Genomic DNA, 15,006 nt, shown 5'->3' with positions numbered 1-15,006 from the left:
AATTTAAGGCTCAGCCATAATTGTTGTAAAGGCATATTCTTATGAGTTTAAGGGGAATTAAACCTCCCTATAATTTTTTCAATCAACTCACTTTCGCATCATCTGAAGAGCTAATATTTACAACCTTGCCACACCTGGCTGCACAAAGGAAATCAACCCTGTCCGGGTCTCATACGTCTCAATCGATATTAAACCTGACAATCCCACCACTTCGCAAAGTGATTCTCCATTGGAACAAGCATGTTGGCAAAATTACTTAGGCACAGATATTGAATTGAATGGGGATTGAAAGAGACCTTATTTACTCGTGTGGATGATATTTGTAATTATCAGTCTATTTCCCATGGGTTTATATATATTCAGGGAACCAAGACTGTCTGATAATCAGATCAAGTAGGGTAAAAGATTAATGGTTATTGGAGAGGAAGGCCAAGTTGCTGAGGAAGATTAGAGGAAAGGGACAGTGAAGGGAGGGGGGGGGAAAGGGAGGATTTGGTTTTGTTTAGAGACAGTGCGGTAACACACCCTTTGATCCACCGTGTCCATGCCGACCAGCGATCACCCCACACACTAGGGACAATTAACAATTTTTGCAGAAGCCAATTAATCTACAAAGCTATACGTCTTCGGAATATGGGAATCTGGGGCACCCGAAGAAAACCTACGTGGTCAAGGGGAGAACACAAACTCCGTACAGACAGTATCGGTAGTCAGAATTGAGCCCGGGTCTCTGGTGCTGTAAGGCAGCAACTCTATCGCTGCGCCACTGTGCCGCTCCGGTGGTGCAGGATCAAAGGTTCAGATGATGAGATTCTCCCCCTAACGCAAAGAGAGGATTCCACGGACTTTCACCTTAATGAGGGTAAATAAACCTTCCCTTCCTCCTGAAAGAGTCATAAATTCATACAACATGGAAACAGGCCCTTCATCCCAAATCATCCATGCCGACCAAGATACTAAGCTAAAGATGGAGTAATTCAGCGGGGCAGGTAGCATCTCTGGAGAGAAGGAATGGGTGACGTTTTGGGTCGAGACCCTTCTTCAGACAGATACTAAGCTAGTACCATTGACCCACGTTTGGCTCACAACGCTCCAAACCCATCACCATTTGTTTGAAAAAGTTGCATCTCAGGTTCCTATTACATCTGCATTCACCTATCTATTCCCCTCATGATTTTTACCTCTTTCCAAGATCACCCCTTAGTCTCTTGTGGAAGAGTGTCAGAGCCTGATCAACCCCTCCCTATGGCTCTCGAGTTCCATCAATATCAGTGTAAATCTTTTCTGTGCCCTTTTCACCAATCCTGAATACTGAAATCTTTCTAACAGAGGTTCAGGAGGGGGTTGGGAGGCGGTGGTCAAAAGGTGCAGCTCACAGCTGCAGGCCACAGACCAGACTCTCCACCATTGACTGATCATCACACAGACTGGACTCCCCACCATTGACTCCACCTACACTTCACACTGCCTTGGTAAAACAGCCAAAAATATCAAAGACCAAATATCAACCAAATATCAAAAATGTCCAACCCCGGTCATTCCTTCTTCTCCCCGCTGCCATCCAGCAGAAGCTACAGAAGCTTGAAAGCATGCACCTCCAGACTCTGGACAGCTTCTATCAGGATTCTGAACAGTCCTTCCTTAAGCTGTCAGATTCACCTCTATCCCATTATGGACATAGCTCTTTGTCTATGCGACTGACGCGCTATAATGCTGAGAAGTATATTCTGCACTCTGTATCTTCCCCTTTGCCCTATCAATTTCACTTGAGCTTGACTTGATTGTATTTACGTATAGTATACCTGTTGCAAAACAAAGCTTTTCACTGTCCCTCAGTACACGTGACAATAATACACCTGAACCTAAACCTAAACATAAGCCTATGTCACCATTCAGGGGAAGGTGAGGAGAGAGGTGTAGGACTTCCCTTAGAGCCAAGGTCTTGTTGTGATTATCGTTCCTAGATACAACTATATGGAGCTTTCCGATTTTAATTGGGGAAATAACAGTAGAAACTATGCTAAAACACAGAACATTCAAGACATTAATTTTAATTTTGGAGCTTGCTCTTACAAAATGGAATTGGTGCTTAAACGGTATGTATAGACTGTATCTACGCAGGAGGATGAGGGGTGAGTTTATAGAGGTGTATAAACTCATGAGAAGAATAGATCAGGTTGTCGCAGAGTTGGGGAATCGAGAACCGGAGGACACAGGTTTAAGGTGAAGGGGAAAAGATTTAATAGGAGTTTGAGGGATAACTTTTTCACACAAAGGTAGGTGTATGGAATGAGCTACCAGAGGAGGTAGTTGAGGCGGGGACTATCGCAATGTTTAAGAAACAATTAGACAGGTACATGGATAGGACAGGTTTAGAGAGATATGGGACAAACGCAGGCAGGTGGAACTAGTGTGGATGGAACATGTTGGCCGGTGTGGCCAAGTTGGGCCGTAAGGCCTGCTTCCACTCTGTATCATTCTATGACTCTATGATGCGAAAATGAGATATCATAGAAGCAGCGAACAGATGATCGATGGTTAGCCTGGATTCAGTGGGCATTTCGGACCACTGTTTCTATGCTGTATCTTTCACTCTATCAACCACCAATCTCCCATCTATTCTATCAGAGGAAGCTGTGATGCTCTTGAAACTGAAAACTGCAGTTACAGGGCCACCTAGAGGCATGTCTGGTACTGCAGCGGCCATGTGTTTGCCCTTGGGATGCCGTTCACCATGAGCCTTGCAGTGAAATGCATCGTGCAAAACATTACGTTTGGTACATTGACATGTAAGAGGCTGGGTACTTGCAAGGAAAGGGTTAACAGCTGATTCCTTGGCATGGATATCATGCCATGAGCAGTTGTGCAATGCCTCTGTGATTAAGAGTGTGGTGAACAAGCAATGGCAGGGTCTAATTGGGTGCAGAAGTACAAGAGGGCATTGAATAGACTAAACAAGCATTTGCTGATCTTGCTTCACCTGCTGACTTGCACATTACTATCGGCTACATCAGCGGCCGAGGGAATCTTTGGCTTTGGACTTCAGATTGTTCATCCAATATGGCGCCCAAGTCAGGCGACCCTTTGTGTCCTGGTCACAGAAGTGGATCTGCAATCATGCATTACAGCCACTCCACTCTTTTAAATCTCTACTCCGACAACAGCATTTCTTACTTTAACTATGCTCTTCTCAATCTCCCTTTCTCATGTATCTGTGGATGGCTCGAATGTACCCATGTATTGGCTTTCCACTGACAGGTTAGCACGCAACAAAACCTTTCACTGTACCTCAGCACGTGTGAAAATAAACTAAACTAAAGTCACTTCAGACCACGATCTGAAGGTCCGCCAGGGCCTTCGGGTTCACCAGACCCAGCCATCGCAAGCAGGAGTCTCGGATGAACCTCGGGAGAGAGAGAGGGACTTCACCGAGGACTGGGAGTCATGACTGATGCCAGGGAATAGGGAACATCATGGCAGTCATCAAATTTCCTCCAGGTGTTCCAGTTTCCTCCCACATCCCAAAGACGTGCAGGTTTGTAGGTTAGTTGGCTCTGTAAATTCTTAGTGTGTGGGGAGTGGGTGAGAAAGTGGGGTAACATAGAACTAGTGTGAATGGGTGATCAATGGTCGGCATGGACGGTGGGCCGAAGGGCCTGTTTCTATGCTGCATCTCTAAATATATACCAGATTCACGGAACCTAAGTGTAATATTTCACATGACAGTGCTGAAATCAGAATGAATGTTTCAAAGGCCTCATTCTCCATACCAATTATGCACAATATTTACTGAGCACATGTTTGGAGTATTATAAAAATAAATGAGCATCTGTACATTAAATAAGTAATAATGATGGTTACATTGATGTGGATCAGTGAGTTACAGGGAGAAGCTTTGAAATGGAACTAACCAGGCTCTTTTGGCTTCAGTGCATCATTAGGTGTGATTCCCGTAACCCATCCCCAGCACGTAAATAGCCAAACTACCTGATACAACATGGTTAGTGTGTTATTAAAGAAAGCAGAGCAACCAACTTCACACCGCATCATCTCAGAACTTGTCCCTGCCACCAAGCCACAGCAATATTGTCAATCCATCCTTGATTGCCCTTTATTATTTCAACCACTTGAAGTTATGTCTGGAACTGAGAAGAGTTCCCTGTCTGGAACTGAGGAGAACCCTTGTGTCTACCAGTTATTTGGGAGGCATTGTCCAACTTCCTTTGATGAAACCAAGATAATTTCTCATTGCTTCATGATTGCAGATCAGCACTTTCCAGACATTAGAAACCTAAGACAGACACAAAGTGCTGGAGTAACAGAAAAGGCCAGGCAGCATCTCCGGAGAAAAAGGATGAGACTCGTTTCGGGTTGGAACCCTTCTCCAGACCTGAAACACCACTCGTCCTTATTCTCCAGAGAAGCTGCCTGACCCACTGTCACTCCAGCATTTTATGTCTACCTTCCGTATAAACCAGCATCTGCAGTTCTTTCCTACACATTTGAAACCTATCAGTGTTCTTATTTCCAGATGTTTTGATCCTTTGAAGAATTTGGCAATTAGGATTGTCAATACAAACTGCAAGTGTGGGGAAGTAGGGCTAACCCTCGTGTAATATTCAATAATGTACACGGAAAACCCCGATTCTTACACTTACAATTCCATTCAATTTGGATTTTAAAGCCATGTGTATGGACAGCTCTTACAAGGGCTGAAATTCCTTTGTGTGCATCATGTTACCCGAATTCCTCAGATGCATTTTTAAAGTAAGTTGTACAATATAAATAGACTTACAACATTGTCAAATCATGTTCACAAACAACTGTTAAAACACACACCTCTAGATTCAGGACCAGTTTATTCCCAGCTGTTATCAGGTAACTAAACCATCCGAACACCAACTAGAGAGCAGTCCTGATCTACCATCTACCTCATTGGAGACCCTCGGATTATCCTGAATTGGACAACTGGATTTTATCTTGCACTAAACGTTATCCCTTTATCCTGTATCTGTACACTGTGGACGGCTCACCTGTAATCATGTATAGTCTTTCTGCTGACTGGATAGCAACACAAAAATGCTTTTCACTGTACCTCGGTACACGTGACAATAAACTAAACTAAACTTCTATCGGGTCTCCCTTCTACCTCTGGCATTCCAGAGAAAACAATCAATGTCTGTCCAACATCTCCCAGTAGAAAATGCCCACTAATCCAGGCATTCTGTAAACTAAACTAAACTACACTAAATGAAACTAAACTAAACTAAATTTAGTAGTGCATTAAAATTAACATGAAAGGGGAAGCTGAGATTCAGACGTTAGAGGTAGGTTTATTTTTGTATAGAAGGGACTTACCCCATAAACAAGTTCTCCCACCATTCCATTCCAGATTTTTGTATCTGGATCCCTTGCTCCGTATTTCCCATCAGGAACGATCTTGAGTTCATACTTTATCCCAATGTGTTTTGCAATTTCCGAAGCTAAATCCACACAGTATCCCTCGTACTTGTCATTTCCTTCCAGAGTGTCGTGGTTTTTCTTCAGCATAACATATGGACCCTCCTGATAACGAAAGAACAGATTAAGTCAATAAAGCGCAAAAAATTAATGTTTAATAAATTCATTTTGCCAAGCAGAGTCTCCGATAATATTATTTATCACCGGCATTGTTCCAGGTTACATTGAGGATTAAAAGCATTCACAATGAAAGTCAAATTGCATTTCCTGCGGTTTCCATTCAGTTTAAAGTGAACATAAGTTGTACCTCGGCAAGTTTTATCAAGAGAGACTGCATAAAACCGCAAAGCTGATGCATAATGCTTCAGCCTTGGAGGGCAATAGCTGAGATGTCATAGCTTTCTTGATACAGAGTCACCTACATTTGCATATAAACTACATTCCGCTTCGAGACACTTTGATAAAATTTCAACGCATTGGTAATTAGGACCGTCGATATAAATTGCATGTGAACTGACAAAAGATTTGCCTTGTTTAATATAGAAATTTACATTTCCTACATTCATGTTGAAAGCATAAGCTTGACTACAATGGACCAAGATCTTCCATTTCAACGTCTGGAGATCAACTTGGGTCGTCCGCATTTGTCGATGGCTTTCAAAGCTTTTCTGATTCTTCTGTGCCGTCAAGTCCAAATTCCTCAGATGAATAACAACATTTAAAAGACACTTGAACAGGTGATGGTTAGGAAAGGTTTAGAGGGATGTGGGCCAAATGCAGGCAAATTGGACTAGCTTAGATGGGGCATCTTGGTCAGCATGAACCAGTTGGGCTGAAGGTCCTGATGCCAGACTGTAGAACTCGATGAGTTGCCAGCCTTTGTTACCAAGGTCAGGTCAACACTAAACACTGGACAGACAAAAGTACTGGAGAAACTCAGTGGGTGCGGCAGCATCTATGGAGCGAAGGAAATAGGCAACGTTTTGGGCCGAAACCCTTCTTCAGACTGATGCAGTGTCCCTGCATCAGTCTGAAGAAGGGTTTCGGCCTGAAACGTTGCCTATTTCCTTCGCTCCATAGATGCTGCCAAATCCGCTGAGTTTCTCCAGCACTTTTGTCTACCTTCGATTTTCCAGCATCTGCAGTTCCTTCTTGAACAAACTAAACACTGGGCTTCTTCTGACCTGGCAAAGTCAAGTCTCAAAGGACAATGTTCACATATTAGTTTTGGAGTGATGATTTCATCACCCTAGGGCTCACTTGGTTACTACTGTTGTTATCTTCTCTGGTAGATACTTTAAGGTAATTCTCGATCATTGATCACATGTAATGGTGTCTGTGAGCACGCACATGCAGTGAGAGAGAGACTTCCAAGGTTCAATTGCAGTCACTTCCCTGATGTTTAGAAGCCAACAGCCCTTAGTCAGGATCAAACCCACTTCTCTGGCGCTGTACGGCAGCGATGCTAGTTAATTCAAAGTGTACATTCAATATTGTGCCTTTCAAGTGCAGCTTGCCAATCAGAAGAGGATTGGCTGTTCCTCAAGCTAACATTGAGGTTCCTTCAGGCTAAAGACAGCGATTGGGCCGGAGAATTAGAGTGAGAGGCTACTGGAAGATCAGGATCAACTGAACAGAGATGTTCTACAAATCAGTCACCAATCTAAGTTTAGAAATAAGAAACAGCAGATGCTGGTTTACTGGAAAGGGCACAAAGTACTGGAGTAACTCAGTGGAGCAGGCAGCATCGCTAGTGAACATGGATCGGTTACGTTTCAGGTTGGTACCATTCTTCAGACTGAAAACAATGCGGTTGAATGACTGATTTTCCAGCATTGCTATCGTTAATGTCCCTAGATCCCCACTTTTGAGTCAAAAGTTGTTAAATAACTGAAGAAGGTTCCTGAACTGAAACGTTATCTATCCATGTTCTCCAGAGATGGTGCCTGACCTGCTGAGTTAGAGTCACAGTCTTACAGCATGGAAACAGGCACTTTGGTCCAACTTGCCCACACCAGCCAATATCCCAGCTACACTTGTACCACCTGCCTGTATTTGGTCCATATCCCTCTAAACCTGTCCCATCCATGTACCTGTCTAAATGTTTCTTAAATGCTGTGATAGTACCTGCTTAGTTGCTTCACTCAGTACCTGAGTTACTTCAGCACTTTGTAACAATCTAAGTTTACTCTTTCCGATGCAGAGAAAATCACATTGTGAGCATCGAATGTAAAAGTTAATTGGAAAATGTGCGAATGATTCACTATTTAATCTGAAGGGAATGTGTTTGGATTTCTGAATGGTGGAAAAGGGAAAAAAATGAAGTACAGAAGCTGCATCTCCAGCAATTGTACAGGATCAGCATCTATTCTCTCCAGAAATGTCATAGCCTTTACGATTCAAATTAAATACATTTCGATAACTGTCTCTTCCAGCTGTGTCGGTTATTTTATACATGTTTCATCATCACTAAAGCACTCTTTCCTTGGGAATTATTATTGATATTAACCGCATTTTCTTGTTACCCCTTACTGAAAAATGTGAAATTATTTTATTTCTAAAATAGGTATATTTATATTGGATTATTCACTGGTACTTTATACGATGTTCTATAAATTAAGATGCATGTTTTAAATAATAGGACACTTTCACTTTTACAGTTTGCTATTCATCATCGCTCTTGCATTGGGACATGAAAAATATAATATTTTATCATAACTGTTTGAATTTAATCCAAATGGTACAGAGGCACTAACTTTGGGCAGGAATCGTAATAATGTCAGAGAACGGATTTGAAGTGCATACTTCACTAGGTTAAAGGAGTCAGATTAATTGCAGATTGCAATCTCTAAAACGCCATTTCACTTCCAGTTTATTCTCTCTGGAACTGGATTCACAATTAGTTTTGAATGGGGATAGAAGCCACAAGTAGAATTATAGAGAGAGGCAATCAAATAAACATTTCCATAGTAATGTGTAACTGGTTATATGCAGTGTTGGCGCTCTAACCTTTTTTCAGTTTTTTTCAGTGATTTATTTCAACAGTTCAATTCATTTGATATACTGCATACATCAAAAATAAAGAATAGATGCGTTTTTGGCCATGGAAATAAAACATGGCTGACATCACAATCACGAGGAAACAATGATTAGGGGAAAGTCAGTTATTAGATCTTCTTGACCTAAAACACTGAAGAAAGGTTTAGACCCAAAACATCAACCCCCCCCCCCACTACCTCTATCTTTCAGTCTGAAGAAGGGTTTGGACCTGAAGTCATCTTATCGTTTTCTCCAGAGATGCTGCCTGACCCGCTGAATTACTCCAGCATTTTGTGTCTATCTTCAGTATAAACCAGCATCTGCAGTTCCTTCCTGCACAGTAGATTTCCTTTCTGGACCTAAATGGCAGAAGCCAAATGTGGCAACCCTGTTCATTGCCCTACATGTTCAACTATCTTATACATAGAATAGCACAGAATGAGGCCATTCAGCCCATCGGATCCAGAGAATGTCACTAGTCCCATTAACCCTAACCTGTTTTTGGTTCCCTGTATTCCTGTAAGTCTTTCTCCCACATCATTGGCCTTTGATTATTTATGCTATTAAGCTCAGTAAAAGGTAATTTACAGCGGCCAGTTAACCTAACCAGCATGCCTGTGGGATGTGGGAGAGCACTTGAAGTAAACCCAATAGTAAGATAGAAAACACACAAACTCTTCAGTTTTCAGTTTAGTGACACAGCATGGAACCCGGCCCTTTGCCCCACTGTCCACGCCGACCATCAATCACCCTTTCACACTAGTTCTATATTATCCCACTTTCTCATCCACTTCCTACACACTAGGGGTATTTTTTTTTAATAGAGGCCAATTGATAGAGGCTAATCAAATTAACATTGTATCCTGAAAAATTTAGTTTAGTTTAGTTTAGGAATGCAGCATGGAAACATGGCCTTCTGACCACCGAATCCACACCAGCCATCGATCTCCTTTTCATACAAGATCTGTGTTATCTCACTTTCTCATCTACTCCCCACACTTGGGAGCAATTTACAGTGACCAATTAACCTGCAAAATCCGCACGTCTTTGGGACGTGGGAGGAAACTGGAGCACCCAGCGCCGGAGGAAGCCCATGCGGTCGCAGAATGAACATGCAAAATCCACACAGACAGCGGCCGAGGTCACGGTCGAACCCGAAACTCCGGCGCTGTCAGGCAGCGGCTCTACCAGCTGCACCGATCTTAAGGAGCAACTGAGGTTAGGTTGGATTCAGGGTTCCTCTGGAGGGGGACACGGTGGTGCAGCAGTAGAGTTGCTGCCTTACAGCGCCACAAACCCGAGTTCAATCCTGACTACAGCTGCTGTCTGTACGGAGGTTGTACATTCTCCCTGTAACCATGTGGTTTTTCTCCGGGGGCTACAGTTTCCTCCCACATTCCAAAGACCTACAGGTTTGTATGTTAATTGTAAATTGTTCCTAGTGTGTAGGATAGTGTCTGGGCTGATCGCTGGTGGGTGCAGACTCGGCGGGTCGAAGGGCCTATATGTATCAATGCTGTAAAGTAAAATCTAAAGTTTAATCTTTAAAGTAAAATCTAAAGTTTAAAAGCTGTGAGGCACAGCACTAACTACCCTGTCAGCAAATCAACTGGAGTGGAGAACTTTATGGGCAGAAGCTGGTTAAGAATCAGCAATAGCAAATAAGGTAAAATATAATTATAAGATGTTTGTAAAAATTTCAGGCCGTTTCTGCCTCGTCTGATGAAAGGAAAATAACTGTTCGGCCATGTTTAGAGTATTGTGTTCAGTTCTGGGCACCGTGTTATAGGAAAGATGTTGTTAAGTTGGAAAAAGTGCAGAGAAGATTTGCAAGGATGTTGCCAGGACTCGAGGGTCTGAGCTATAGGGAGAGGTTGAGCAGGAGAATGAGGGGTGATTTTATAGAGATGTATAAAATCATGAGAGGTATAGATCGAGTGGACGCACAAAGTCTCTTGCCTGGAGTGGGGGAATTGAGAACCAGAGGGCATGGGCTTAAGGTGAAGGGGGAAAGATTTTATAGGAATCTAAGGGGTAACTTTTTCATGCAAAGGGCGGTGAGTGTATGGAGCGAGTTGCCGGAGGAGGTAGTTGAAGCAGGGACTATCACAACATTTAACAAACAATTAGACAGGTGCATGGATAGGACAGGTATCGAGTGATAAGGGCCAAATGCAGGCAGGTTGGACCAGTGTAGATGGGACATGTTGGTCGGTGTGGGCAAGTTTCTGTTTCCACACAAGGACCTGTTTCTACACTGTATAACTCTATGACTCTAGGTGCATCAAGTGGAAAATGCATATTTATATCAATGCTATGACACACCATTCAGCACGCCATTCACATATCAACCTAGTTCTCATGTGATGGTGCCACTTCCCACCTAGAATGCTACATTATTATCACTAAAATAAAGTTGCCAATAATGAAAGATTGATATTAATTTTAACAATAATGGCTTAGCGAAGTCAAAAATGGAATACAGAATGAGCTAAACTCATGTTTTGGTAAGAGTTTCTACTTAAGATTTTAATCAATTTTCTACAGCATGTGACTGAAATATATTTTACCTAATAGAATATATAATTCGTCTAATTTACAAGGTGCTGCCTGTAGACAAATATAAGCTGGTAAAACATGAATTGTGAGATAGGGGAATGATTGAATATTTGCAGAGACAATAAATGTCATGATTTGTAGTGACATGCATATGACTCATATTAATGTGTTTTTGTCACAAAAGAACTGAATATAGACGTAGATTATTCAGCCCTTCTAGATTATTCTTCCTCAATACATTTCAGTCTTGTCAGCAGAGCATCACGCGGCCCCGAGGCAGTTTACACTTTGACCCTTTACTTGAATGCGCATGAGTTGGATGTCAGAAATGTCACCAAACTCACATTAACGGTAATTGAAAAGGATTCTCTGCTATATCAGAGAATGTTGTGGAAATAGTCACAAAGTCAAAGACTGTCTGACAAACTCTGCATAAAGATATTAAAGACTTTGTAAGTACATTAAGGGGAAAAGGGGTGAAAAAAATGGAGTCAAAACAGCCCACAAAGTATCATTGATAAGTTGTATCAACAAGTAAAATTTATTGTTACAGCTTCAAGTGCACCAGCACTTAAAACCCTGACCAGTTTAGTTTATTATTGTCCTGTGTACTGAGGTACAGTGAAAAGCTTATCGATCTATTGCATGCTTATCCAGTCCGTGAAAAGACTTTATGTGATTACAATTACCAAGGTCCAGTAAAAAGGTTTTCTGTTGCATGCTATCCAGTCAGCGAAAAAAAACTATACATGATTTCCATGGTGTACAGATGCAGGATAAAGGGAATAATGTTAGTTCACTTAACTAAGTGATTGTCCAATTTTCATTTAATTTGTTATCCTTGCCTGGATTATTAACCTGCAAACAGACACACATTGCTGGTGTAACTCAGCGGGTCAGGTAGCATCTCCAGAGAAAAGGAGTAGATAAGCCCTCGGAATGAGGTTAACCTGTGATGAGCGTTTGTCTGCTACCGGGCCTGTATTCGCTGGAGTTTAGAAGAATGAGGGGGGACTTCATTGAAACATACAGAATAATGAAAGGCTTGGATAGTGTGGATGTGGATGTGGATGTGGAGAGGATGTTTCCACTAGTGGGGGAGTCTAGAACTAGAGGTCATAGCCTTGGAATTAAAGGACGTTCTTTTTGGAAGGAGGTGAGGAGGCATGTCTTTAGTCAGAGGGTGGTGAATTTGTGGAATTCTTTGCCACAGAAGGCTGTAGAGGCCGTCAGTGGATATTTTTAAGGCAGAGATAGATAGATTCTTGATTAGCACAGGTGTCAGTGGTTATGGGGAAAAGGCTGGCGAATGGGGTTAGGAGGGAGAGATAGATCAGTCATGATTGAATGGTAGAGTAGACTTGATTGGCCGAATGGCCTAATTCTACTATTCCTTATGACCTTATGATATTATGACAAACTAGCATCTGCAGTTCCTCCCCACACTATTATCCTTCAAAGTGGATTAGTTGTATTTTATAGAACTTGCAGAAGTTCATCTGAAGAATTGTTTCTGCCCGAAACGTTGCCTATTTCCTTCGCTCTATAGATGCTGCCGCACCCACTGAGTTTCTCCAGCATTTTTGTCTACCTTCGATTTTCCAGCATCTGCAGTTCCTTCTTGAGAATTTTCATTCCACTGGTTTCCATAAAGATTAGGTTGCTGACCAGTGACAGGGGTGAAGAACAACCCCATGAATGAATACTGCACAGGTAGTAAATAGCACAGACAATCCTTCCTCAATGATAACCACCCAGGAACTATTTAATCCACAAACAGCATTGCTAGTAAAAACATCTCCAAGAAATGTAAATAGTAATTAATTCAAGTTTTGCTGGAATTTATATTTAACCAACGTCAACCAAATCATGAATGATATCAGATAAATATAATGCTCACTTCACACCTAATTTGTTTATTTTTGTATTAAGAGAGTTGAAAATAACTTCCACGATCAATGTCAGGATTTTAATTCAATCAAGCAGTACATTATTTATAGTCTAATTCCAATTAACAAGGTACTTTCTTTGGAGACAAATATAAATGATGAAGCAGAAAGCATGAGATGGGAAAATGACTGAGCCTTTAGCTGATGCACGGCACTGAAGAGATTCTGATGTATCGCAACCAAATATAATTCCATTTTATTCATGAAATCTCTGCTGTCTCACATAAGCACTTTACCTCTTTACAGAAAATTATGGGACTACTGACATCAGACAGCGTGGCATCATGAGAAACTAAAATTAGGCCTCTGATGTATCGTTGTGTGCAATTTTCCACAATGATTGAGAAGAGAAGATTCGTGGTTGAGGTTAAATGGCTATTGTTTCCTTAGGTGCTTAGGTGTTGTTAAAATGAAGGTCCCAGTAAAGATTCTGTTGGAAATCATATAGATTAGTTTAGTTTGGAGGTACAGCGTGGAAATGGGCCCTTCAGCCCACCGTGTCCGTGCTGACCAGTGATCACCAGTATGCTAGTTCTATCTTACACACTAGGGACAATTTATAGAAGCCAATTAACCTACAAACGTGCACATCTTTGGAGTGTGAGACCGGTGCATCTGGAGAAAACCCACGCGGTCGCAGGGAGAACATACAAACTCCTTATACACAGCACCCGTAGTCAGGATTGAACCCGGGTCTCAGGCACTGTGAGGCAGCAACTCTACACTGCGCCACTGTGTGCCGCCCCTTTCTGCTGACATCACAGTCACTATATCGCCCAATTAATGAGCAGAAAGAAAATTCACAAAGCCTCTTATTAATATTGCAGCGAAAAAGTAAAATATTGTATTCGCATGACTCACCTTTCTGATAGTATTTGGAATCAAGTATCCACCTGAATCCGGTGGAAATTTAGGCTGCAGATGAACTGATTTGATCATTCACAAGAGATGGCATTCTGAATGAGGGATGGCAGTGTTGTAAAAGGGACACAGATGACATGAGATGGGGTAAACTATCATGGGTTTTTTTTTACACATTAAAAATAAAGGGGGAGAGCTAATGTCACAAAAGCAAGATGTGATGTTTTAAATGGTGCATTGTGTTCTTCACTGCTATGGCACCATTGTAGATTCACGCAGTGTGAATGCTCATTAGACTGTCATCGTGCAGTTTAAATATAGAAAGTTGTTATTCGGAACAATTTTCGACATTTATTTTCAGAGAAAGATAGTTTCTGTAATTGGAATGTGATGTAATCGCCGCTGAAGATTTGATGGATATTAGGTCGTCTCATGAGATAAAATCTTATCTGGATGAGAATTGCAGCTGGATACTCGTTGTTACCGGTTTCTATTTCCTCTGATTCTCATCTTGTAATTTGTGGAACACAATGGCCAAGGATGGAGCTCTGCGCCCTCTTGACAGAGTAGCTGATACAGAATATATGTAAGCTGTTCTTCAGTGCATATTTACTTTCCTAAGAGGAGGATGAGGTAGTTCAGCATGTCTCCAGTGACTCTCACTTACTTCTACAGATGCACCATGGAAAGCATACTGTCAGGTAGCAGAGCTACATCACAGCTTGGTTTGGGAACAGCTTAGTTTTGGGTTTAGATTTTAGAGCTACAGCGGTGGAATTATGCCCTTCGGCCCACTGTGCCCACGTCAACCAACAATCGCCTATACACAACTTCTACCCTACACATCAGGGACAATTTACAGAAGCCAATTAATCGACAAACCTGCACGTTTTTGGGATGTGAAAGGAAACTGGTGCATCCAGAGAAATCCTCACGTGGTCACAGGATGATATAGTCCATACAGACAGCACCCGTAGTCGGGATCGAACCTGGGTCTCTGGCGCAGCAGCTCTACCACCTACATTGTCCAAGATTGCAAGAAACTGTAGAGAATTGTTAGTGTGGCCCAGTCCATTACACAGACCAGACTCCCCACCACTGACTCCATCTACACTTCATGCTGTCTTGGAAAAGCAGC

General features: G+C 42.0%; 1 protein-coding gene across 4 annotated transcripts in view; it reads right to left on the bottom strand.

Moving 5' to 3' along the window:
• gria4 (glutamate ionotropic receptor AMPA type subunit 4) overlaps positions 1-15,006 on the bottom strand; it is a 186,987-nt gene that overhangs the window by 38,301 nt on the left and 133,680 nt on the right. For all 4 annotated transcript variants that reach the window (XM_033022671.1, XM_033022672.1, XM_033022673.1 and 1 more), the window contains exon 10: positions 5,359-5,565. In XM_033022671.1, the coding sequence (XP_032878562.1) occupies positions 5,359-5,565 (207 nt within the window). The remainder of the gene's footprint in view (positions 1-5,358; positions 5,566-15,006) is intronic.

The sequence above is a fragment of the Amblyraja radiata genome, chromosome 6, assembly GCF_010909765.2.
Source record: "Amblyraja radiata isolate CabotCenter1 chromosome 6, sAmbRad1.1.pri, whole genome shotgun sequence".
Taxonomy (NCBI): Eukaryota; Metazoa; Chordata; class Chondrichthyes; order Rajiformes; family Rajidae; genus Amblyraja; species Amblyraja radiata.
Note: the sequence above shows the minus strand (reverse complement) of the source record. Positions and strands in the feature narration are given on the sequence as shown.